Source organism: Pelodiscus sinensis, chromosome 13 (genome assembly GCF_049634645.1).
Source record: "Pelodiscus sinensis isolate JC-2024 chromosome 13, ASM4963464v1, whole genome shotgun sequence".
NCBI classification, from domain to species: domain Eukaryota; kingdom Metazoa; phylum Chordata; order Testudines; family Trionychidae; genus Pelodiscus; species Pelodiscus sinensis.
Genome location: NC_134723.1, coordinates 1,959,334 through 1,985,809, shown reverse-complemented (window position 1 = coordinate 1,985,809; position 26,476 = coordinate 1,959,334). Strand labels below are relative to the sequence as shown.

General features: G+C 52.0%; 2 protein-coding genes across 2 annotated transcripts; one reads left to right on the top strand and one right to left on the bottom strand.

The window, feature by feature from the left end:
* The first annotated feature begins 8,235 nt into the window (after window positions 1-8,235).
* ERCC6L (ERCC excision repair 6 like, spindle assembly checkpoint helicase) lies at window positions 8,236-14,387 on the top strand. Its single transcript, XM_075896603.1, has 2 exons — window positions 8,236-8,376; window positions 10,460-14,387. Exons 1-2 carry the CDS (start codon window positions 8,321-8,323, stop codon window positions 14,142-14,144), a joined length of 3,741 nt encoding a protein of 1,246 aa, XP_075752718.1. The 5' UTR covers window positions 8,236-8,320; the 3' UTR covers window positions 14,145-14,387.
* Window positions 14,388-22,443: 8,056 nt separating this feature from the next.
* On the bottom strand, window positions 22,444-26,428 carry PIN4 (peptidylprolyl cis/trans isomerase, NIMA-interacting 4). The gene is made up of 4 exons (XM_075896604.1): window positions 26,279-26,428; window positions 25,130-25,203; window positions 24,413-24,532; window positions 22,444-22,623 (listed from the first exon to the last, which is right to left on the bottom strand). The coding sequence occupies exons 1-4, from the start codon at window positions 26,316-26,318 to the stop codon at window positions 22,465-22,467; spliced, it is 393 nt and encodes a 130-aa protein (XP_075752719.1). The 5' UTR covers window positions 26,319-26,428; the 3' UTR covers window positions 22,444-22,464.
* Between the last annotated feature and the right edge of the window lie 48 nt (window positions 26,429-26,476).

The window sequence follows — 26,476 nt, the reverse complement described above, 5'->3', positions numbered from 1 at the left end:
GGCGATTCTCCAGTTGTGTGTTACTTTGATTTAAAACTATTTCTGTGTGTTATGACTTATGGTGACGATGTGGTTCCCAACTTGCGGGTTGCTCTTCAAATACTTCTCACTGTCACTGTATCTATTGCCAGCTGTGAATGCTCGTTTAGCAAATTAAAGTTGATTCTGTCTTACCTTCGAGCATCAATGGGCCAGAACAGACTAAGTGATCTGGCCCTTCTAAGTGTGGAGAGAGAGACCCTCAAAAAATAGATTTTGATGACATAATTAATCAGTTCACTATAGCTAAGGCAAGAAAAATTAAACTTTCTTAACAAAAGTCTTTAATTGTAATGTCCTGTTGCTTCTGGTGTTGAATGTTTATATGACTTTTCAGTCCAATGTTTCATCCAGCTTACTCCAGACAGCATCATGGTAGTTCTACTATGGTCTACTATGGTCTACTAAGGGTATGTCTCATTTCACAAGGAGTAACGGTAGTTCGGACTAGGTAGCCTAGTCTGAACTACCTAGTCCGTGCCACGTGTAGCCGTGCGGCACGGAGTCCGCACTAGCGGACATTTAAAAATGGCGGCTCCCGGCTTTATGCAAATGAAGCCCGGGAAATTCAAATCCCGGGCTTCATTTGCAACTCCAGTTGCCTACATTACCACCCTAGTTCGAACTAGGGTGGTAGTGTAGACATACCCTAACTGATCAACTCATTAATCCAAGGATCTGTGGCTATTAGTAGTGTTTGTGATTTTTTTTCTTATGTTCTTATTTTTTTGCTGATTTCGAAATAATAACAGATCCACAGTAACAAATGATTGGGGTGTGTGTGCAAATTTGGGCTTTGCCCCCAGGCGCAAAACACCCACGCTACGCCTCTGCTACACAGCTCTTTCTGCTCATCAGTGCCACACTGGTGCATAACCCTCTTTGCCTGTCAGCACCACACCGGCCGCAGAACCCTTTCCACCTGTCAACACCACAATGGTCACACAACTCTCTCTGCCTGTCAGTGTCACGCGGGCTGCACAACCCTCTTTGCCTGTCAGTGCCACATCGGCCACACAACTCTCTCTGCTCATCCGTGCCATGCCGGCCGCACAACCCTCTCTACCTGTCAGTCCCACACCAGCTGCACAACCCTCTCTGCTTGTCAGTGCCATGTTGGCCACACAACCCTCTCTGCTTGTCAGTGCCATACTCAGGCATGCACCCCTACCTGTCCCTTAGGTGCTGGCATAACCCTGCCAACAGAGGCACTACCCCACCCTTCTGGGGTCTCTGCTGTGAACCTACACTCTGCGGGCTTGCAGGCCCGTTCACAAGGGAAAGGGCCTTCATGGCACTAGCCCACAGGTCGAACCTCTCTAGTCTGGCACTCCGGGACCTGACCAGTGCCGAACCAGAGAATTTGCTGGACTATGGGAGGTCAGTATTGTCTAGCAGCACCACCAGCACTGCCGCTGCTTCCTGGGCTCTTGCAAGACATTTAGGTTACGTCTAGACGGGCATGATTTTCCGCAAATGCTTTTAACGGAAAAGTTTTCCGTTAAAAGCACTTTCGGAAAAGAGTGTCTAGATTGGCACGGATGCTTTTCTGCAAAAGCACTTTTTGCGGAAAAGTGTCCGTGCCAATCTAGACGCGCTTTTGCGCAAAAAAGCCCCGATCGCCATTTTTGTGATCGGGGCTTTTTTGCGCAAAACAAATCTGAGCTGCCTACACTGGCCCTTTTGCGCAAACGGACTTTTGCCCGAACGGGAGCAGCGTAGTATTTCCGCAAGAAGCACTGATTTCAGACAGTAGGAAGTCAGGGTATGTCTACACTACAAAGTTAGTTCGAACTAACGGACGTTAGTTCGAACTAACTTTAATAGGTGCTACACTAGCGCTCCGCTAGTTCGAATTTGAATCGAACTAGCGGAGCGCTTAGTTCGAACTAGGTAAACCTCATTTTACGAGGACTAACGCCTAGTTCGAACTAGCTAGTTCGAACTAAGGGCTATGTAGCCCTTTAGTTCGAACTAGTGGGAGGCTAGCCCTCCCCAGGTTTCCCTGGTGGCCACTCTGGCCAACACCAGGGAAACTCTATGCCCCCCTCCCGGCCCCGGACCCCTTAAAGGGGCACGGGCTGGCTACGGTGCCCGTGCCAGGTGCAAGCCTGCCAGCACCCAGCTAGCAGACCCTGCACCTGGCACGGCACAGAGCCACCCACCCGATGCCCCCCAGCCCACCCCCTCTTGCCGGGACCAGGCTGGCGGCTCCCGGGAGCTTGCCCTGGACCGCAAGAGGCGGGCACCTTCCTGGGCTAGTGCGGACATCGTGGACCTCGTCCACGATCTCCGCACTAGGCACAGGAAAGTGGCCGGCTAGGGCAGGAGAGCTGCCAGCCTGGCCACCCAGGACCAGGTGTGCATGAAAATCAAGGGGGTCCACTGAGACCCCCGACACTGAGCCCTGAGCTTACAATGGCCGTCCTGGGTCAGACCAAAGGTCCATCTAGCCCAGTAGCCTGTCTGCCAACAGCGGCCAACCCTAGGGACCCTGGAGGGGATGGACCGAAGACAACGACCAAGCCATTTGTCTCGTGCCATCCCTCTCCAGCCTTCCACAAACTTTGGGCAGGGACACCACTCCTACCCTCTGGCTAATAGGACTCCATGGACCCAACCTCCATCACTTGATCTCACTTCCCTTTAAACTCTGTTCTAGTTGTAGCCTTCACAGCCTCCTGCAGCAAGGAGTTCCACAGGTTAACTATTTGCTTTGTCAAGAACAACAACTTTCTCTTACTAGTTTCAAGCCTGCTACCCATTCCTTTCCTTTGGTGTCCTCTAGTCCTTCTTTATGGGAACTCAGGAAGAACTTTTCTGAATGCACCCTCTCCACCCAACCCCTGCTTTTAGAGACCTCTATCCTGTCCCCCCTCCGTCTCCTCTTTTCTAAGCTGAACAGTCCCAGTCTCTGTAGCCTTTCTTCATCTGGGACCTGTTCCCAACCCCTGATCATGTTAGTTGCCCTCCCCTCTCCCAGCCTTTCTCTTCCCCTCTCCCACCTCCTTTTCCCAGTCTCCCCCAGTTTTTTTCAATAAAGACAGAGTCAATGTTGGAAGAAACGTTATCTTTATTTTGTACATCAATAAGAAGGGGGGCTAGGGAAGGGTAAGTGGAAGGAGGTGAGGGAGGAATGGGGTACGAGCCCCCGATGGGGAGGACTGGGCTGGCTCTGCGGGCTTCTGGGGGTGGAAGCTCTCCTGCAGCCCCCCAATTACTCCCTCTCCCCAGATGGCAGCCTGCGGCAAGTGCAGCCGGGCTGATGGCCGAGTGGTGTGATGTGCCCAGTGTGGGCACTCTGGGCACTCCAAGCCAGAACTTCTTTGCAAGCGGGGCACCCCTTAGAACTGTGTGTCCGGGGTGGGGGTCGGGACCCTTTAAGCGCAGCCCTCGGCTAGCCTGAGACAGTATCTCCATGCTCTAAGTCCTCCTTTTATGCCCTGCCGGCACTGCTTCCGGCCATCCTTAAGCCCTGTTCAGAGTCCACTCAATGTGGACTTGCTAGTTCGAACTAGTTTTTAGTTCTAGATGCGTTAGTTCGAACTAGCTTAGTTCGAATTAACTAATTCGAACTAAGTTAATTCGAACTAGCGCTGTAGTGTAGACATACCCTCAGTGTTCTTTCAGAAATTCAAGCGGCCAGGGTAGACAGCTGGCAAGTTTTCCGCTAAAGCAGGTGCTTTGGCGGAAAAACTTGCCAGTCTAGACACAGCCATCGGGTAAATTAGAGTAAATGTCAGCACAGAACACTGAGAGCCAGGACTGGTGGCTGTAAACAAACTTTCTGGGACCACTGGAAACTTGGCCACACTCAGGATAAGTGGACATCCAGCTTTAGGCTTTCCAATATGGCTACAGAAAAAGTCCATTTCCTTACAACGTGGGCTCAGCTGTTCAAACTCCAGACAGCCCTGGTGATGACTCGTGGAAATATTTGCAGTGATTACGGAATAGAAACACTGCTATGCGCTACCCAGAGAGTTCTGACACATTATTCCCAGGTTCAGTCATAAAATCATCTCTGTGTTATTTAAATAAGTATGAAGGAGTGAAACTAGTTGTTGTCATTCCAGGTTCCTGGAAACACCAATCCCCAACAGTGTTTTTTATTATATAAGAACATGTAAAAGGTGAAAGAGTGGGCAGGTCGGGGCTTAGCAACCACTCATCCAGAGCTCCACTCCACTCTCTGTGGGTGCTGCTTTTCCTGCTGCTGCCTCAGCTCCTGCTCCCTGAATTTCCTTTCCTTAAGCTGCTGCCTCTCTTTCTGCAGCCAGGACTTCTCCGGGTCTTTGGGCCTGTGCTCAGAGAGTGCTGTGCTGGGAATAAGCGGCAGATTTGTAATATCTATTGGAACAGCTTCCTGAGGAATTCTCCAGGCAACTGGAATTTGTACTTCGAGTGACTATCTTTCCCAAACACGTACTCTAAAACAGCCTCTAGTTGTGGGATGGGGGCCGACAGAGGGATTTTCTATGTGTTATGTAAAAGGACAAACTAGATGACTACAGTGGTCCCTCCTGGAATTAAAAATAATCAGCTATCTTGGTCTGTTTCTCTAGCAATTTTGTAATTAGCCAAAAACCTCAAAGTGCCCCTGCAACAAACAAACAAACAAACAAACAAACTACAAAGTTTTGCCGTTGGCTTCTGCCCTGATCCACAAGAGTTTACTCTCTTCCAAACCACCATTTGATTGTTTGGGACCCTCCCCACGCCAGCTTTGGATAGTTGTGCTAGGCAACACTGTCTTGGACACTGCTCAGCTCTTAGGCTGTGTCCAGACTCCATGCCTCCTTCGACGGAGGCATGTAGATTAGCCACATCGGAAGAGGGAAATGAAGCCGCGATTAAAATAATCGCGGCTTCATTTAAATTTAAATGGCTGCCCCGATCTGCCGATCAGCTGTTTGTCGGCAGATCGGGAGAGTCTGGACGCGATGCCCCGACAAAGAAGCCTTTCTTCATCGACACAGGTAAACCTGGTTTCACGAGGCTTACCTGTGTCGATGAAGAAAGGCTTCTTTGTCGGGGCATCGCGTCCAGACTCTCCCGATCTGCCGACAAACAGCTGATCGGCAGATCGGGGCAGCCATTTAAATTTAAATGAAGCCGCGATTATTTTAATCGCGGCTTCATTTCCCTCTTCCGATGTGGCTAATCTACATGCCTCCGTCGAAGGAGGCATGTAGTCTAGACACACCCTTAGTCTCAGTGGCACGGTCAGTGCTACTGCTGGTCCCCGGCTGAGTGTGCATTCCGGATGGAGCTGCATCCTGCATGTCGAGGGATCCCAATGAGAGTTACACAGCACATTGTCTTAGGAAGATAAGCTGGAGGGAAGCCCCATGGTGTGACAGATGGCGATGTGCTGGCAGAAGTGGACAGTCAGAGGGGCTGGCCTGAAATAAATCATCCACATGCCATTGGGATGAGGGGGACAATTCATGGTCACTGGTTTGTGCCAGTGAGGAAGTCATGGCTTGGTGGAACTGTGAGATCACAAGAAGTTCTCCCTTCCCATGTCCCCCTCGAGCCCCTGCCCCCAGTTGCTTATTAGTGGCCAGCAGGACACTAAGGTCGCAGATACTCAGTAGATAGGTTTGCCCTTGCTGGAGAAGCAGAGCAGTTGTAACTGGCCGTGAATTGTCACTGAACCCTGAAGCCATATTGCACTACTCCACGTCACTGGCTTGTGATCACCTCGCCATTCACACCATGCTGGTGAGAAATGGCAGTGCAGTCCACTGCAGACTGACTCAGGCCCATGAGGGGAGTGATCCAAGAGAGCCCTGACAGGCAGCTTACTCACAAAACAAGGTTCTTCCACAGCGACCAGTCACCAAACAACCACAGGGTGTGTCTAGCCTGCTGCCGCGTTCTGTCAACAGTAAATCGAAAGAACGTGGCAGTTTTTTCTACCGTGGAAAACCTCGTTTTATGAGGAAGAACACCTTTTTTCAAAAGTGCTCTTTGTAGTCTAGACGCTGAAAGTACTGGTTGTAGTCTGGGCGCTCTTTTTCGAAAGAGGCTTTTTCGAAAGTAGCTTCTGAAAAAACCTCTTTCGAAAGAGGCTTGCAGTCTAGATGTAGCCCCAATGGGGCTGTGTTAGTGACTGCAGATGTACAAACGGAGGAGATAGCTCTGGCACCGAGAGCACGGGCCAGAGCACGGCAGCTAGGTGCCTGCTGATGCTACACTGATCCGAGACAGGGACACACACGCACGCACGTGCGCCTCACCACCAGGCCCTGAAGTTTTTCACTGTCCTGCTGGAAATGTGACAACAGTTGTGGACAGTTAGGTGTTCATGTTGCCAGAGTGAGGGGTTGATAGTGTGGACTAGAGCCAGTGGGATGTACCACCAGAGATGCTGCTCCGTGCACCTGAATCTTGGCCCCATAGCAGCCCTGTAAGTGCAGAGTTGGGCTCCCAAAAAAACTCTACCCTGCCCTCTGTCCTGGGATACAAGCAGTGTGTATGTCCTCCAAACTGCTGTCAGGGCAAATGCTCTCGGCTGTGTCTAGACTGGCAAGATTTAAACTTGCCAGCTGTCTACACTGGCCGCTTGAATTTCCACAAGAACACTGACTTCCTACTGTCTGAAATCAGTGCTTCTTGCGGAAATACTATGCTGCTCCCGTTCGGGCAAAAGTCTTTTTGCACAAAGCTTTTGCGCAAAAGGGCCAGTGTAGACAGCTCAGATTTGTTTTGCGCAAAAAAGCCCCAATCGCGAAAATGGCAATTGGGGCTTTTGTGTGGAAAAGCGCGTCTAGATTGGCCATGGACGCTTTTCCGCAAAAAGTGCTTTTGCGGAAAAGCATCAGTGCCAATCTAGACGCTCTTTTTCGCAAATGCTTTTAACAGAAAACTTTTCCGTTAAAAGCATTTGCGGAAAATCGTTCCAATCTAGACGTAGCCCTCCAGAGCCAAGCACTCCCTGCTGTGTCCATTTTGGCCCTGGGACATGATGTACCAGGCCTCCTCTGCCCCTGCTGGAAGCCTCACTGCCCTGACACTCCCACCCAAAGATATTCCCAGGGAGGGTTCGCTTTCGCTGGGCCTGTGTGTTTCCTCAGTAGCACAATGGATGTGACCAGATGCATCTTTCCTGAGAACATCTCAGAGAAACTGCGGGAGGCATTGGCATATTCTGGCAAAACGTTAGTGGATCTGTGTGTTGAGAACAATGTGTGTGGGTGGGGAGGTACAGCAAAGGCGAATAATAGGCCTCCAGCCTGCATCTTCTGATGAGTTTGCTGCGTCTCTGAGAGAGGGTACATGGGTCACAGAATTGGATGATTTCCCTTTGGGTGACTGAGACTGCGAATCCCTAAAGCAGGATCCTACCTGTCTGTGCGGCCAGACACAGGCCAAGGATCCCAGCAGGGCTTTAGGGGAGAATCAGCTGGGAAGCTGAGCAGTAAATGAGCCCAAGGATGAGTGTAACAGGTGTGGAGAGGGCTCATTGCGTGGGGGGGATTATTTAAATGCCACACATGGCAGCCTAGCCCCTTCCTCTCAGGTACAGTCAGCTGCTTCCTTCCCCTGCCCAGGCGGTGACCCTGCTTCCCACCCTGTCCCTATGCCCTCTGCTCCCACCAGTGCACCCCTCCCCCCCCCCCCACTACTGCCAGGCTCTCCCCCCCCCCCACTACCGCCAGGCTCTCCCCCCCCCACTACTGCCAGGCTCTCCCCCCCCCCACTACCGCCAGGCTCTCCCCCCCCCCACTACTGCCAGGCTCTCCCCCCCCCACTACTGCCATACTCTCTCCTGCCCCCATTGGCCCTGTGCTCTCCCCCCCCCCCCACTACCACCAGGCTCTCCCCACCCCCATTGGCCCCGTGCTCCCCCCCCCCCACTACTGCCATGCTCCCCCCTGCCCCCATTGGCCCCGTGCTCCCCCCCCCCACTACCGCCATGCTCTCCCCTGCCCCCATTGGCCCCGTGCTCCCCCCCCCACTACTGCCATGCTCTCCCCTGCCCCCATTGGCCCCGTGCTCCCCCCCCCCACTACCGCCATGCTCTCCCCTGCCCCCATTGGCCCCGTGCTCCCCCCCCCCCACTACCGCCATGCTCTCCCCTGCCCCCATTGGCCCCGTGCTCTCTCCTCCCATCCCGTGACTCTTCCGCCTTGCCGCAGCTGAGAAGCGCCGATTGGCTGATGGGCCCGGCTCTCATTTGCATGCTGCGGGTGATAGGCTGAGGGGCGGCCCCGCGCGGGGCAGGTCGGGAAGGCGGCGGGCATTTCAAGCGGCGGCCGGCGGGCAGCGCGCTATGGCGCAGTTAGAGAGCGGGCCCCCGCAGCGCGCCATGGCGGGGCGCTACGCCGGGTGAGGGGGGGCTCTGCTCCGCGGGGGGGGCCTCTACGCCGGGTGAGGGGGGGCTCTGCTCCGCGGGGGGGGCCTCTACGCCGGGTGAGGGGGGCTCTGCTCCGCGGGGGGGGCCTCTACGCCGGGTGAGGGGGGGCTCTGCTCCGCGGGGGGGGGCCCTCTACGCCGGGTGAGGGGGGGCTCTGCTCCGCGGGGGGGGGGCCCTCTACGCCGGGTGAGGGGGGGCTCTGCTCCGCGGGGGGGGGGCCCTCTACGCCGGGTGAGGGGGGGCTCTGCTCCGCGGGGGGGGGGGCCTCTACGCCTGGTGAGGGGGGGCTCTACTCCGTGCGGGGGGGCCCTCTACGCCGGGTGAGGGGGGGCTCTGCTCCGCGGGGGGGGCCTCTACGCCGGGTGAGGGGGGGCTCTGCTCCGCGGGGGGGCCTCTACGCCGGGTGAGGGGGGGCTCTGCTCCGCGGGGGGGGCCTCTACGCCGGGTGAGGGGGGGCTCTGCTCCGCGGGGGGGTTCGGGGGGGCTCTGCTCCGCGGGGGGGTTCGGGGGGGGCTCTACGCCGGGTGAGGGGGGGCTCTGCTCCGCGCGGGGGTTCGGGGGGGCTCTACGCCGGGTGAGGGGGGGCTCTGCTCCGCGGGGGGGCCTCTACGCCGGGTGAGGGGGGGCTCTGCTCCGCGGGGGGGGCCTCTACGCCGGGTGAGGGGGGGGCTCTACGCCGGGTGAGGGGGGGCTCTGCTCCGCGGGGGGGTTCGGGGGGGGCTCTACGCCGGGTGAGGGGGGGCTCTGCTCCGCGGGGGAGTTCGGGGGGGCTCTACGCTGGGTGAGGGGGGGCTCTGCTCCGCGCGGGGGTTCGGGGGGGGGGCTCTACGCCGGGTGAGGGGGGGCTCTGCTCCGCGCGGGGGTTCGGGGGGGCTCTACGCCGGGTGAGGGGGGGCTCTGCTCCGCGGGGGAGTTCGGGGGGGCTCTATGCCGGGTGAGGGGGGCTCTGCTCCGCAGGGGGGTTGGGGGGGCCTCTACACCGGGTGAGGGGGGCTCTGCTCCGCGGGGGGGTTGGGGGGGCCTCTACGCCGGGTGAGGGGGGCTCTGCTCCGTGGGGGGGTTGGGGGGGCCTCTACGCCGGGTGAGGGGGGGGCTCTGCTCCGCGGGGGGGTTCGAGGGGGGGCCTCTACGCCGGGTGAGGGGGGGGCTCTGCTCCGCGGGGGGGGTTCGAGGGGGGGCCTCTACGCGGGGGGGCTCGAGGCGGGGGGGCCTCTACGCCGGGGGAGGGGGGGGGGGTCTCTATGCCGGGGGAGGCCGGGATTCTACGGGGGGGGCTCTGTCGCCTTCTTCCCATTGGACAGGAGGGAAACTGAGGCACGCAGCTGCCACCACCAGAGCCTGGCACGGTGCCCAGTGTCCCTCGCTGCCCCCTGCCCCGGGCTGCGCATGTGGCTCCTAGGGCCCCCCCCCGAGCCAGGCCAGGCCACTTGACTGTGCAGCCCAAAGCCCAGCCCCTTGCGCACACCCTGGGACCCAGTGGGGGTGACCTGGTGGTTGCTGGGTGTGTGTGTGTAAAACACCACCACTACCACCGTTTTTCTTACAGCTGACCCATTCTGTCAGTCGCTCTCCCAGCCAACCCCCCCATGTGAGCTGAAATGCAGGAAATGACAAATTTCAACATCAAATCCAGAAAATGAATAGATAAAATACACCTCTCCTGTGTGGGAACGGAAGAGGAAAACGGGGGGGGGGGGGGGAAGGGCTCTATCGTTAGGGTAACCCTCAAGCTGTTCTTGACCCTGTGTGCTGATCTCTATCTGTGGGCGAGAATTTGCCAGAATGTCAACTTTAAGAAGAACGGTTTTGTTTTTTTAGACATGTCCCCAGCAACCTCTGGGTGAAGTGCCCCCAAATTTGGATCACTGCCTGTATCCTGTGTCCCAACACTAAATTTCAAGGCAATCTAATTACCTGTATAGAGTTTAAAGCAACTAAAACAGTCAAGCTTCTAAACAGAAAGCTGGTTTTTCTCTTAATTATGGCAGAGCTGTTATATGTTGTTTTTAGAAGTTAATATATTTAAACATTGCTGCTTTGTCCTGTGTTCTATAGGTATGTGGCTCAGGCAAAAGAAGAGGCCAGAAAGGGAAATCTGGAAGAGTCGCTTCAATTCTTCAAACTTGCAAATGAAATTGATCCCAGTGAAAAGCTGAGGAACAGAATCAAAAGGCTTGAGGAAACACTTGCAGAGCTGGCACTTGCCACAGAGGAGGAGGATGGGTTTGTGGATGTGTGTAACAGTGGTCTTACCATCTATGGAGAGATGCACAACAAACTTTTTGAACATCAGAGAGAAGGCGTGGCCTTCTTATACAGCCTCTACCGCGATGGAAGGCAGGGGGGCATACTGGCAGATGACATGGGTTTGGGAAAGACTATCCAGATCATTGCATTCCTTTCTGGGATGTTTGATGCTGAACTCGTACAGTTTGTACTGCTGGTCATGCCAACCACCCTTGTTAGCAACTGGAGGAGAGAGTTTGCCAAGTGGACTCCAGGACTGAGGGTGAAAGACTTCCATGGCACCAGCAAGACTGAGCGGAACAGAAACCTAGAGAGAGTCCAAAGAAAGACTGGTGTAGTGATCACAACGTATCAAATGGTGATCTATAACTGGCAGCAACTTTCTAGCTTTAATGAACAAGAATTTGTCTGGGACTACATTATTCTTGATGAAGCCCATAAAATTAAGTCTTCCTCTACAAAAACTACTAAATCTATGTATGCTATTCCTGCAAAAAACCGCATCCTCCTCACAGGGACACCAGTCCAAAATAACCTACGTGAGATGTGGTCCTTGTTTGACTTTGCCTGTCAAGGGTCCCTCCTAGGAACAGTGAAGACATTTAAAATGGAATACGAGAATCCCATTACAAGGGCAAGGGAAAAAGATGCGACTCCAGGAGAAAAAGCTCTTGGACTTAAGATCTCTGAAAATCTAATGACTATTATAAAGCCATATTTTCTCCGAAGAACTAAAGACGACATACAAAAGTACAAGTCTGACAAAGTCGAAACCAGTCTTCCAGAGGATCAGAGTAAGAACATTGCTCCTGTAATGCCTTCTTTTACCAGGAAAAATGACTTCATTGTGTGGGTGTATTTAACACCAATTCAAGAAGAAATATACAGAAACTTTCTCTCTTTAGATCATGTGAAGGAGTTGTTGATGACAACTCGGTCACCTTTGGCTGAGCTAAATGTCTTAAAGAAATTATGTGATCATCCCAGGTTATTGTCAGCCCGAGCGTGTAGCCAGCTTGGCTTGGAAGGAGGTGTTTACACTGAGGATAAGGAGAATGAAGGAGATGCATTTTCAGGTGCTAACAAAATTGATCATCTCTCAGATAAGCTTCTGATTGAGGAGTCTGGGAAATTGCTGTTCCTTATGGGACTTCTAGAAAGGCTGCAAGAGGAGGGGCATAAAACTTTGATATTTTCTCAGTCAAGAAAAATGTTGGATATCTTAGAGCGCATTTTAACTCACAGACATTTTAGGACCATGCGTATTGATGGAACAGTGACACACTTGGTGGAACGAGAGAGGAGGATTGCTGTCTTTCAGGGTAAGAAAGATTACTCTGTCTTCTTGCTTACTACGCAAGTCGGAGGTGTTGGCATAAACTTAACAGCAGCTAGCAGAGTGGTGATCTTTGATCCCAGTTGGAATCCAGCTACTGATGCCCAGGCTGTAGACAGAGCTTATAGGATTGGACAAAAAGAAAACGTAGTGATTTATAGGCTGATCACCTGTGGTACCGTGGAAGAGAAAATATATAGGCGACAAGTCTTTAAAGACTCATTAATAAGACAAACTACTGGTGACAAAAAAAACCCATTTAGGTATTTCACTAAGCAAGAATTAAGAGAACTCTTTACACTGGAAGATACTCAAACCTCTGCAACCCAGATTCAGTTACAGTCCTTGCATGCCACCCAAAGAAAGACTGACTTGGAGTTGGAGGAACATATTGCTTACCTGCACTCGCTGGAAATGTTTGGCATTTCAGATCATGACTTAATGTATACACGAGAAATAGCTCAAGAACAGGCTGAGAATGAAGAAGCTCATCAGTATATTCAACAAAGGGTACAGAAGGCTCAAGAGCTGGTCCAGTTAGAATCTCAGCTCAAAGACCAACTGATGGGGAGAATCAAAAATAATACTGAGGGAGCATGGCTGACACAACCCAAATCCTCTTCCCAACCAAAAAAGGAATGGCCAGGCTTTAACACAAATTACATTTCACCACCTGTATTAGCTGAACCTGCAAATGAAGAAGTTGCTCATCTTATAGAGGATGAAGATGTTGCTGATGTCAGTGCAGGAATGACAAGTTTGGTGATCGTGGATTCAGGCGAGAATCCGGAACAGGATATGTCTAATATGGATATTGATGAATCACTTAGCAGTAAGGCATTGAAACAATCCAATATACATGAACCTGAACAAAAACTTGATCCAAATGTTATACCATCTTCCTTTGGTATTCGCTCTCGTGCTAACAAAGAGACTCATAGTCCTGAACCAAGCCGACACTCCCATAGCATAAGTGATGTCCATGTTACCTCTTCACTGCATTCACAGCCTTATGATGAGAATGAAAACCCTGAACTTGCCTTCCCAGTGATATCCAAAAGTCTTTTCAATGTAACATCAGAATTCCCTAGCAGACACCAGAAGTCTCATGTAAGCGAAGCCAGTTTGGATAGTACCTCTGTTACATCTTTTCAATATCAGGCTGACTTCAATCTTGTTTTGGAAGAATCAGAAGATGGACAGCAAGATGTCTCAAAAATGGAAAAGATACTGGAGTACTCAGAGAATGCAGGCTTTCAGCTCAAAGCAGGAAACCATAGCAGTTCTGCAATGAATTCTTGGGTAAGAGAACATGATGATGATTTTGGGAGTCCCTGTAATGTAGCCATGAATGATCTAAATGACTCTGCACCAGTGCGTGAAGCCTTGATGGAAAGCAGCAGCATCATGGCTGTTGGCAAAAGGAAGCATGCTAGAAGAATGGTTTTGGATAGTGAAGAGGAAGATAATTCAGTCATAATTTTGGATGAAAATCTGCCTGAAAAAATGTCCTCTCCCTTAAACAGCCCTCTATGTCCATCTCTAACAGGAATTAGTTCATCTACTCCGAAATGTGATAGATCTCTAATTGGATCCACGTTTTCCCCCAGGGGAAACAGATCTACAGCTTCTAGAAAATCCCTTATTAATGTAGTGATGGACCAGGTTGAGGACTTTGAAGAAACCATGGGAGCTCTCTCCCAAACAGAGAATAGTGATGAGGTGCAAGAAGATCTTGTGGTAGAAGAAGCTGAAGAGCATAGTGTGGAATCTGTGGTGCCCGAGGAAGAACCTGTCGGAGAAACACTTGATACAGAAGGTACAGCCAGTTACTTGGATGATACAGAGTCTGTCACATCTGAGGCAGATGAAACTGACAAAGAGGAATCTACTGGTGACCCCGAGCTTCTGTCTGGGGAGCAAATGGACTGCTTTTCAAAGGAGAGCACAGGCCAGAAAGATTGTCAGACTACTGTGGATTCTCTTCGTGCACCAGATAATTATGATGCCCTGATAGAATGTGGGAAGAAACTGAAAGACAATGGAAAATTACAAGATGCATTGAACTGTTTCCTGCAGGCTCTTGACATAAAAAATGGAGATCCTGAAGTTATGCTTATAACCTTAAATTTATATAAACAACTGTCACAGAGGTGAGGATTTTGGTTACAAGAACAGTCACAAACCTGATTTCACTGGGGAGTGTGGGGGGAGAAGGACCCAACACCAAAACAATCTACAAAATTTCATTAGATATGAACAAGATTTGGGTTTAACTGAGCAAAAGCAGTTTAATTAGCACTTGAGTGCTGGAGAGAAGGGTCTTTGAATGCAGTTCAAAGGCGTACATTCACTGATTTGTATGTTCAGAAATGCTTAAAGTAAACAAACCTTTCTATATTCAATGTCTGTTTTATTTGTAGTAATTTGCCTCTGGGTTTTACCCTTTTGCCTTTAAATTGGGTCAATATATTTTGTTCCTCGGTAGATCAGCTGAAGAGGACCTATTTGAAATCATGGGAAGGTGGGCGGGCAAAGCCCGCCCACATTCTAAAAGCCCCTCCCCAACCTTATGGGAGGGACACTGAACCCATGTTCAACTGAATCCGGGGGACAAAAAATGACAACAGGGTCAAGGAGTGCGGGTCACAGGTTTAAAATAAGGGAGCCGGATGGGGACACCGAGCAGAGAACCCCGGACAGCGCCCACTGCTCCTCAAAGCTGTCGATGGAGCCAGTGGACACCGCCCAGAGGAACTCTGCCCGGATTCGTGACACAAGGGAGGAGCGGAAATAGGCCCCACAGTCACAGAGAACCCCCTCGTCTAACTTCCTCCTCCTGCTATTATAGATGGCAGCTTTCGCTAAGGCCAGGAGGAGGTTGACGAGGAGGTCTCGCGACTTTGTGGGGCCACGGATTGGGTGTGCGTAAATAAAAAGGCTTGATTACTAAAGCATGGAAACCTGCTTGGCTTCACAGTTGCAGCCTATGTTGGTAATTGCTGCATGTGGTCACTTGATCTAATGCTGGCTGGGAAACGGTTACTGCTGTCCCCCTGAATGGGACTAGTACAGTAACTCCTCAGTGAGTTATCCTGGTTAACATTGCTTCATTATTAGGTTGCTGGTCTGTTAGAGAACACACTCATTTACAGTTGTGCAATGTTCCATTATGAGGTTGTTGGATTGCCCCATTCTGCCTGCCTGGTGTTCCAGCTGTGGCACAGGAGTGCCAGGGAGGTGGAGTGGGACAAGCCCCTGTGCCCCCTGCCCTGGTATGTCCCTGTCTCAACCAAGCTTCATAATCTTCATTGGTGAGAAGAGTATGAAATCATTCAGTATTTAGAGTGTGTACTGCGGATGTAGAACACCTTTTGTCAGGCAACAACTTTTCTCGGAATCTAACTCCACTATTTACATACTTTCTTATGAAGGAAATTGCATTAACTTTCTTTTACTTAAAGTAGCATTTTTCCTGAACACACACATTAAATGTGAAGTTACTGTACAAGGATTCTATGGTACTAAATGCTACTCACTTGTGGCTGAGGTCTTGCTGACTCTACTAGGAGTACTCTGAAGCTGCCCAGTGTTTCCTGTGGGGGATTACTGCACTTTTCATCTTTGCATGGACACCTGTAGGTGAGGAGTAGCTTCAGTCCATCCAGCCATGGCTGTGGATTTCACTTGCCTTTCCTGGGAAGATGGGGGAAGAACAGAGTCTTATGCTAGAAACATCAGGGTTATTTTTCAGGGGGAAAAGGCAATAGGCCACACTTATTGCAAATATGGCATATGCATTAATTCATACGCACATCTCAAAGCTAGTGTCATAGTTGCGAGTCTTATTGGTGCTTGTGCCGGCCAAGTAGAACCAGCCTGTCAGCTGCCGTCCAATGCGCCGAAGTTGTCTTTACCGAACTAACTCAAATCTTCAAAGCTCCACTCCCCCATTTTTAGGGCTGTAACCTCCAGAGTCATGCTGGAGTCATCCAATTGTTTTACCGCAAGGCTACTTCCATTGTTATGCCCCATCAATCCTTTGATATATGAAGCGGGAGTGACTGCAGCTGGTTTTTCTTGATTACTCAAAAGCAAGGACTTATCCCTGTGAATAATTCTGCCCCTCTTGGGCCATTCGGAATTGCCTGATGCCTGTGTTCGCAACTCCTCCTTAACCATTCTGCCCATCTGATGCTGGTGTCTCCTGTCTCGTCTTCCCGCATGAACACAAAGACGAGTTCATTTCAGAGAGCCATTTCTTACAAAGGAACAGACAGAATTTCTTACAAAGTTAATTTTTTTAAACAATTTCTTAGTAACTTATACGAACCCAGAATATATTTGAATACCCAGCAGTGGCTGTAAAACAAAACTTATGAAAGAAACTATATAAAATTATATTACTACTACGGGCGAGCCTACACAAGCCTTGCCGAGTTGGGAGCACGTAGTGTTGAGCAGGCTGGTACGCTTTCTTGGTAGAAGCTGCGTTGTCCTTTGGCTGCCTTCTAGTTGTTGGGGAAGCAGGATGTGAGACAGAAGATTCTGTTCCTAGAGCTTTGCACCCAAAAAACAGGGTTACTTACCTGCAACTGTTGGCTGAGGAGGAGCTGCCTTGAGCTCGATCAGCTCTTGCGCTGCTTCAAAGGTCTCCAGCGTGGATGGCCTTTGCAGCTGTATCAGTTCCGGACTATGTGCACCGCGTCATCACGACGCTTCTGGGTGCCATCTTCCTGTCGGCGCTGGGGGGACTGGGAGGGTGAATGTATTCGGTGCCGGCTCTCGTTCAGTCTCTTGGCCAGAGACCTCCCCCTATTGCCTCTTCTCTTCTTCGGCACCAGAGACTGGGATCAATGCCTTGGTGCCGAAGGTTTCGGTGCTGTGGTACGGAGAGGTCCTGATTGGGTTTCCCGCACTGATGCTGGTGCACTGCGGATCACACCTTCCTTCTCTGATACCGGTTGGAGCGCTGACTCCATTCAAATGAGTTAAGCGGGAATCTCTCTCCCTTTTGGTTCTTGGCTTAAAACTCCTGCAGATTTTACAGGAGTCCGTCAAGCGGTCCTTCCCCAGGCACTTTAAGCAAGAGTCATGGGGGTCTCCACATGGCATCGGTTTAGCGTGGGATGCACAGGGTTTGAAACCGTGCGGGCCTGGCATGCCCTCCCCCGAAGGGGAGAGAACACTCAAACTACCTAAGTGCTAACTATACTACTAAATGCAAACTAAGCCTAAAGAACTATTTACGCTACAAAGAACTCTGATCGCTGGATTGACAAATCAACAAGAGAAGCTCCAACACCCGTCAAGGGCGGTAAGAAAGAACTGAGGAGGGGGAAGGCCGGCAGGGGTACTTCTGTTATTGTGGCACCACTCCAGGGGGTGACCTGCCTGCCCAATGGGTACTGCTGGGGGAAAACGGCTCCAGGAACCATGCACGCGGCGCGCACACACCTAATTTGAATGGACATGAGCAACCACTCGAAGAAGAATGCATGTTTATTGCAACAAAGCTACATCTCTTCAGGGTTAGGCTTCTGCTCTGACATGAACTCACATGTGGGACTAGGCAAGTCTAGCCATGTCCTTTCTATAACAGGCTCAGATGAGAACAGGCCTGTGCCCCCTTGCACTGTTTAGAAGATCAGGTGTCTCCTCTCCATACACAGTGAGAGGGATCTGGCTGAAGTGGTGTTTACTGAATAGGGCTTTTCAAGGATATCAGGCCAGAGCCCAGTTTTCAGACTTTGCTTAATCAGCAGTTCCCAACCTCTTCCAGATGGGGGCCCATTTTGACAATTCAGGAAGACTTGGTGATTCAAAAAAAGGGGGGGCAGAACCACCTGGGGAGACACTTGGCGACCTTTTGAAATGTAATGGCCACCCATATTTGGGTCCCGACCCATAGGTTGGGAAACCTTGGCTTAAATGGACCAGTCTCATATCCAAGAGGCAATCCACTTACATTTCACTTGTGTGGACTCCATTTGCCGTGGTCTTGTGCTATGGAGCTGTGCCATGCGCCATAGGCGATGAGTAGCCATGCACGTCAGAGAGCAGAGCCTCGGAACACTACGTACAAGGATGTCCTGAACTCGATTACCAGAGTATCAGCGAGTCAGGCCAGCAGGGACCATTGTGGTGATTTGTTTAGGCCACAAAATCCCCCAAAGTAGTTCCTAGAGTGGATCTTATAGGGAAAAAACCCAACCTTGATTTTAAATATTGGCCATGACACTTATAACCCTTGGGAAATTGTTCCAATTCATTGCAAAGTGAATGATTCAAATTACTAAGCAGATGATCCACTCAGCCATAGCCACATCATTTTCTCAATTTTCCTTAGGTTTCATTCTTGCAACTAGGCCCTGCAGCATCATCTTACACCGTTAACGTCTTATCCTGGGAACACATTTCTTCTCAATATTCACATATGGGGTTCTCACACCCAGAAGCCATGGCAGTTTTTCTGTGGCAAGTAGGGCTGTGGTATCCAACCAGTTCTGTGACTACTGCTATAGCGAACAAGCTGCACTCAAACCGGCCAAATAGCCACATGTGGCTAGTGGCTAGTTTATAGGAGCCCCCCAGGTGAAGGGGACTATAGAAAACTCTGTGTGCTGAATATCTTCCCCTTTTTCTTTCCAGTCCAATCTCCTGTTTCTTTCTAGGCTGCCTCCAACCTTTCTGATATATTGTCTGCCTTAAGACAATGTCTAACTCCTCTGCCAAGTTTGGCCCAGATCTACCAGCACATAAGCACGGAATAAGAACAATCCTGCCCAGCTTGTATCTGTCTTGGTACATGGTACTTTTTAGTCTAAAACAAATAGAAAGCTTTGAAATAACTTTCAGAAAGCAAGAGCTGGTAGCTAGGCTGGACAGACTAGAACCATTCATTCATTTTTGAGATGGTAAGTATGGCTGTAGTGAGTTTGAGATTTAATAGTAACATTTCTAAATGAGAAATTAATATTTTTAAATCAATATTTTTTTTAACCATCATTTTTATCCATCTTGCTCTAGTTTTTAAAACTGCTCTATAACCTTTAAGTGCCAGCAACCTGGTTCCATTTTGGTTAAGCTCTGCCCCTCTTGTATAGCTACCATTTCCCCCAAAGTTTCCCCAGTTCCTGATCAATCTAAATCCCTCCTCCTTACATGATCGTCTCAGTCACGCATTGACACCCTGCAGTTCTGTCTAGCTAGTCCGGTGCGTGGAACTGGGAGCATTTCAGAGAACACGACCATGGAGGTGAAGCCATGAGATGACTTCCCACCTGGAAGGGGCCATACTGAATGCAGAGTGCTGACATTCCCAGTTTGAAGATCTGTGCTAGTGGTGACATTTCCAGGAGGCTGGATTTCAGTTCTCCCTGCAGCGAAATGAAGGCTGGGGAAGACAGACTGCATAGCTCTAACATTTTGCTCCATGTACCTCTGGCAAGGCAGCCTTCCCTTCTATCACAGCTCCTGCTCACAAGCCTAATCCCTCCTCTCCAATAATGTATAAATCCTTTCTGAACGCAAGAGCCCAGTGACAACTTTAAATACGCTTCTGTTCCCAACACCAACACCCGCATGGCTGGCTTCTCATTCGCATGCTGCTAAAGCAACAGCTAACACCCTAACAGAGTACTCCAATGTATGAGATTCACGAGCTAGGAGACAGATTACAGTAGCACACTTCCTGGCTGCTGGAGGCTGAGCTCCCAAGTACAAATGCAGCCTGGGAATGGGGGGGGAGCGTGCCCTCTAGAGGGTGTCAGCGCGATTGGGGGCAAAGGAGAGAGAAATCTACCTACATGAGCAATGAAGGATGTGATGTTCTAGTAACTGCTGCCTGATGTACAGCCTGTGGGCAGCAGCAGACGGTGCCAGAGAGTTTCCTCAGCCTGCAGTATCTATCATCACTCTAGATTGGACTTAATTGGCAATCAGGCTTTTCTGGTTCTCTCTCGGATCAAACAGGCTTTAGTCTAACAGCCTTTAGAGCATCCCCTGACATTTAGGCTCTGATGTGGTTTTCTAACTTATAACCTCAGTTAAATGCCATTAAGCTGAATGTAGGGCCTCACTTTGGCTGGCCAATTAATGACCATGGTATAAGCACAGTCACACTGGGGCAGACCAAAGGTCCATCTAGCCCAGGTTCCTGTCTGCTGACAGTGGCCAATGCCAGGTACCCCAGAGGGAATCAAGTGATCCCTCCCCTGTCACCCATTTCCAGTCCTTGACAAACAGAGGCTAGGGACACCATTCCTACCCATCCTGGCTACTAGCCAGTGATGGACGTAACTTCCATGAATCTATCTAGCTCTTTTTGGAACCCTGTGAAAGTCCTGGCCTTCACCACATCCTCTGGCAAGGAGTTCCACAGGCTGACTATGTTCTGAGCGAAGAAAAACTTCCTTTGGGTTGTTTTAAACCTGCTACCTATTGATTTCATCTGAGTGGGATCCTTCCTGTCTATCTATTGACTTTGATCTTTATCTGCTTAGGTTTAGCACCCATTCTCCAGATACTTAAAGAAAAGACAGGAAGGGGAGTGGGAGACAGAGCATCATTCTCTTTCCCCCTCCCTCCCATTTCCCTTCTATTTATTTTGAGTTTTCAAATCCCCTACTCAAAACTCCGGTCATCTGAAGAAGTGGGCTGTGCCCACGAAAGCTCATGATCCCGTCTACATGTTTTGTTAGTCTACATAGTGCTACCAGCCCATTTGTTGTTTTTTTCCTACTTCTTATGTGATGGGAACAAGTAAATAACTTTTCCTTATTTATTTTCTCCACACCTGTCACAATTTTATAGACCTCTCTCATATCCCCTCCAGCAACTCTGACTCCCAGACACTTCACCCAAAGGGCGTTTAACATAGCTCAGCTGCTTCATACCCGGGTAGTTAGGGCACCTCTCCACAAAGCCAGTCCAGAACCCTTCCTTCCAGAGGCATTTCAAACATGCCCAGAGCTGTAACCAAAATGGCCAGCTCTGAGGCTCCCATTGCAAAACATACCCAGAGCTGGCAAGAGAAGCTCCAGTGATGGGCTCCTTGCGTCCAGTGCGTTTAGTTTTAATTTGAGAAGAGGGGATTCTCTGGACCTTCACGTCCTCCTCTGTTTTGGAAAGAGATGGCTGGGATCCACAAGCGCGTGCCTGAGCCAGGGCTCTAATTTTTTCCTGCAAGCAGCCAAGCGCTGTTGGTCTTGAGTTTAACACTGCCCCTCTGCTGGAAAAGTAGTAAGCAACTGAAGTGAGGGTGACTGTCTTCCTGAGGGAAGTCTCCTTCTAATCTGACTGCATTGCAGCGCCTCCGATTAGCCCAATCTCTTGCAGAACGGCATGCGAAGCGACAGCACAGCCGTCAGACAGCCGATAAATCCACGGTAGAGAAATTGTCATTTCTGGCCATTGTCCTGCCCTCTCCACCCCCACCCCCATACCACACAGCAGTAGAGGGGGGTCTGGCGCCACACGCTAGCAATGATCAGGGCTCAACAAATCAGTGAATCTACTTACCCGTAGGGAGTAGATTTCAGCCGGCTGCCCCGTTCACCAGCGGAGCGCGCATGCGCAATGCGGGTCTTGTGCATGTGCAGTGCAGGGCTGGCGAGTAGATTTTGCCACCATTTGTCAAGCCCTGGCAATGATCACGCTTTCCCACAGGGGCGGGAGCCAGCCGGGCGGGGCAGCTGTGTGCTCGGGGCAGGGCACGCTAGTGCTCCCATTTCCCCTGCAGCTCCAGCTGCCACAGGGAGAGTGTGTATGTGGGGGTGCGATTGCTGCCACCTCGTGACACCAGGCACCCCCCAGAGATCTCCAAAGTGCCACGTGGAGAGGGCAGGGTGATGGGGGGAAGGGGAAGGGGCTAGGGGGCAGTACCCCCACCCACCAGGAGTCCCCGGCAATTCACTCCAGCCAGGCCAGGCTGGCAGGCTGGGACGCTGAGACCCCTGCTTTAGACCATCTATTCTGGGTGCACAATGTGAGGCTAAATTATACTCCTGGATTTTCCTGGACAACCTTAGGCTGATAATCGGTTTTCTCCACAGAGCCTAAGCGATGACTGCAAGATTTTCCCATGGATTTTAGATGAAATCTACTAATATAATTCTAACAGTTCAGCCCATCCATTTCAGTAGCCAGAAAAAGAGCTACTCAAATTCTCCAGTTCCCATGCGATGAGACTCTCCCATGTTCCACACATCTACAGTGATTCCAAAGCCTGAAGATGTTACCTGCAAGTTGCTTTACAACTTGTTTCTGTTGACTCCCACCCTGCCAGATCTATAATCTGTAAATCGGGGCAAAACTGTGCAGAAGAAACGGTTTGGACACAGTCGCCACACAGGCTGCATGGATGTATGCACCTACAGATGCGCATCTGACACGTTCCCAACCCGAACACCAAATCGGCCAGGAAGTTCTGATTCAACGTATAGAACAGTCAGTGTCAAATTCACTCTTTTGTGTTTTATTTTCTCCCTTCAACCATAATTATGTGGTATCCAAACTTCGTTTTGACGGGCGGGTCTGTGTACACTGGCTTGTCCATACTACTGACTGCCAAGGCAAATGCTGCTTCCTGGAAAGGTCCCACCATGGAACCTCTGGTCATCCAGCCTAAGTCTCCCTGAAAGAGTCAAAGAAAAGGGCCAAGTCTGAGAATCCCATTTCCAAACATGCACACAGCGGCACTGGGCAACAGCGGCGAGCATTGCTATCAAGCAGACTAATCCAACATGCAGAGGATGTAAGAATAGATAACCTGTTTCCATTTATGGCTTGGAACCTCAACCTGTGTGGCTGTCTACTACCCCACAGAGGTGTGTCGAGTATCAGACACTATGGTGATGCATGTAATATGAAAACCTATATAAAATAGAGCACAAGAAAGGCCAAACCGAGTCCGAGTAATGATCCCTCTAGCTCAGCGTCCTGTCTTCCAACAGTGGCCAATGCCAGGTGCCACAAAGGGAATGAACAGAACAGGGCAATTAGTAAGGATCTAGCCCGTCATCCAGTCCCAGCATCAAAATCTTAGGGACACCCTGAGACTTGGGTTGCATCCCTGACCACCTTTGCTAAAAGCCACAGATGGACCCATGCTCCATTCACTTATCTAGTTCTTTTTTAATCTAGTTAACTTTGGTCTTTACAACATCCCCTGAACACAAGTGCCACAGAGTGACTGTGCAGTGTGTGGAGAAGTACTTCCTTGTGTTTTAAGCCTGCTGCCTGTTAACTTCATAGGATAACCCGGCATCTCGGGTGAAGGGGCATTCAGTGCTTCCTTCTCCACCTTCTCCATAACATTTATGAATTTACAGACTTCTATCATATACCCGCTTAGTTGTCTCTTTTCCAAGCTAAACAGTCTCTCTTGAATCTTGTTTCCTACTCCTATTCATATTTATTGCCCTTTTCTGTACCTCTTCCATTTCTAAAGATCTTTTCTGAGATAGGGTAACCAGAATTGCATGTAATATTCAAGGTGTAGGCATACCATGGATTTATATAGTGGTACTGTGATATTTACTATCCTAATGGTTAGCTTTTTTGACTGCTATGATATCTGTGTTGATAGACATACTTGCTGACAGGTATTTTGAAATGTACTAAAATATTTGAAACTGGCATGATTATATTGTGTTTAACAACAAAATACGCAGACTTTTACAAAAAATTAAAATATTGTAAGCAGAATTTTAAATGTTCTGGTGCAGAATTCCCCTAGTAGTAAAGACTTAGTGATAGTTTTCTGTCAAGGTGGTGTGGCTATGGACAGTTTCCTGAGAGGATCAGATTAATCATCAGAGGAGTCATAGTACGTTGAGTGCACACTAACACCATCCTCTGTGACAGCACATTTCCATGCAAAACCAGATTGGTGGGGAAGGAGGAGAAATATGGGCCATGCAAAGATTCTTATAATCAGGGAAGGAGGAGGAGCACGAGATCCAGATGACCATTCGAGACTTCACAATGCAACCTCATTTATCTGCCAAGTGCTATGATACCACTGTTTGGAAGGTTTCCCAGAATCCTAGTCTCCTGCTAACACTAGACCTACTGATCAAACTTACTCACCCTCTGAGCCATGTATGATGATCTTCAGAAGTTAAAGATCTGGGTGCATCTGCCAGTGCTTGGGGCTTCAGCCTCCTGCCAGGCTGAAGCCCGGAGTCCCTTCCTGCCTTCAACAGGGCAGAGACCTCTAGTCCTACTACTCTGCCACAGGGCAGAAGCCCGGAGCTCCCCCTGCCCCAGTCTGGAAGATGGAGAATGGTGGTGGAGGGGAAGCCGCACTTTAACTGTGAAAGAGTCACACGTGACTCACGAGCAGTGGTTTGGCCACCCCTGCACTAGACATCAGGCAGTCCATCTAAGAGCCGTCAAGCCTGGCAGCCAGCGATACATACCCCTTGTCTGGCTTTATCTTCACTGTACTGTGAGGCTACTTCACTGAAACGCACTCCAGATTTCAGCTTCTCCATGGCCTCCATGACTCTGCTGTGCTTCTCACACAGAATGTGTCTAACCTAGGATGCAAAAGCAGGAGGAAGTTACATTTTGGGGGCTCAGCTCCCCTCAAAACAGTCATTTTATTGCAGTTTACCAAACAGGCTCCTGTCTGTGTTGCTGCGCCCTGATTGCTGCAGCTCATAGTGTGGTTCTCACCACCACAGGACTGAGTCTGCTGAAAGGCTTCCCACTTCTAGGCCAGGACATTCGGCACAATTGCTGTCCCAACCAGCAGCCAAGGCAGAGCGAGGCAGTCCTCTGTCCAGCCTGCCTCCTGCTGCTACGGCAAGTGGCCTACCAGCTTGGTAGTGGACCAGTGCTACGCAACCCACACCTCTCCCACTGCCCCGTCACACAGGTAGGCTGCACTCAGCAGGTGCCTTTGGCAGGCACCTTTCAGTCACCAGAACCACACTGGCTAATTGGGGGTTGCTGCCTTGTGGGCCAGCATGAACCCCTGACCCTTAGAGCCAAATCCAACCTGGGACCCCAGTGGCTGCCCACGGATGGGTGCCCACAGCTGACCTTGTGCCACCTGTGCACCCCACGTGCTTGGCAGCTGGATGCCAGTGAGATGGGTCTCTAGCCCCGCGATCCCTCTGTGCCTCACTCACCTTCACAGAGCTGCCCCCCCCCTTTGGGGCCGGGGCCTGCTTCTCAGCGCTGCCCCCACCGCCGGCGCCTCCTCCTTGGGAAACAAACCAGACCGTCCTTGCTGGGCTCGGCTCCCGGCGCCACCGCAGTGCGCCAGAGCAGGGCCAGCCCGGCGAGCATACGGGCTGCCCCAGCCTGGGGGAATGGACTGATCACCCCACCAGGGAGCCCCCAGGGCACCCCAATACCCATCCTCCCGCCCCGGGGCACCCCAACCCCCCAGCGCCCATCCCCCCGCCCCGGGGCACCCCAACCCCCAGCGCCCATCCCCCCGCCCCGGGGCACCCCAACTCCCCCGTGCCCATCCCCCCCGCCCCGGGGCACCCCAACTCCCCCGCGCCCATCCCCCTGCCCCGGGGCACCCCAACCCCCCAGCGCCCATCCCCCCCGTCCCGGGGCACCCCAACCCCCCAGCACCCAACCCCCGCCCCGGGGCACCCCAACTCCCCAGCGCCCATCCCCCCACCCCGGGGCACCCCAACTCCCCAGCGCCCATCCCCCCACCCCGGGGCACCCCAACTCCCCAGCGCCCAACCCTCCAGCGCCCATCCCCCCACCCCGGGGCACCCCAACCCTCCAGCGCCCATCCCCCCACCCCGGGGCACCCCAACTCCCCAGCGCCCATCCCCCCGCCCCGGGGCACCCCAACCCCCCAGCGCCCATCCCCCCGCCCCGGGGCACCCCAACCCCCCAGCGCCCATCCCCCGCCCCGGGGCACCCCAACACCCCCCCAGCGCCCATCCCCCCACCCCGGGGCACCCCAACTCCCCAGCGCCCATCCCCCCACCCCGGGGCACCCCAACTCCCCAGCGCCCAACCCCCCGCCCCGCCCCGGGGCACCCCAACCCTCCAGCGCCCATCCCCCCACCCCGGGGCACCCCAACCCTCCAGCGCCCATCCCCCCACCCCGGGGCACCCCAACTCCCCAGCGCCCATCCCCCCGCCCCGGGGCACCCCAACCCCCCAGCGCCCATCCCCCCGCCCCGGGGCACCCCAACCCCCCAGCGCCCATCCCCCGCCCCGGGGCACCCCAACACCCCCCCAGCGCCCATCCCCCCCGCCCCGGGGCACCCCAACTCCCCAGCGCCCATCGCCCCGCCCCCACTCACCCTTCCCCCCCTTGCCGCCGCTCTTCCCCTTCGGGGGCATCCCGGCGCCGCACGCCAGGCCCCGCTGAGGACCCCGGGCCGGGCTGCCCCGCCAAGCGCCTGACGGGCGCGCACCAGCCCCCGCCCCGCCCCCGGCTGCGCGCGCAGAGGCCGGGAGGCTGGGCCGCGGAGCATGGGCCGGTTGGTGACGTTAGCCAA

Excerpts from the sequence above, each read along its gene's own strand:
- PIN4 (XM_075896604.1), bottom strand. The coding sequence starts at position 26,318 with ATGCCCCCGAAGGGGAAGAGCGGCGGCAAGGGGGGGAAGG. Across the intron at positions 25,204-26,278 it reads CGGCGGCAAGGGGGGGAAGG|GAGGAGGCGCCGGCGGTGGG; the intron begins GTGAGTGGGGGC and ends TTGTTTCCCAAG. Across the intron at positions 24,533-25,129 it reads GGGGGGGCAGCTCTGTGAAG|GTTAGACACATTCTGTGTGA; the intron begins GTGAGTGAGGCA and ends TTTGCATCCTAG.
- ERCC6L (XM_075896603.1), top strand. The coding sequence starts at position 8,321 with ATGGCGCAGTTAGAGAGCGGGCCCCCGCAGCGCGCCATGGCGGGGCGC. Across the intron at positions 8,377-10,459 it reads ATGGCGGGGCGCTACGCCGG|GTATGTGGCTCAGGCAAAAG; the intron begins GTGAGGGGGGGC and ends TGTGTTCTATAG.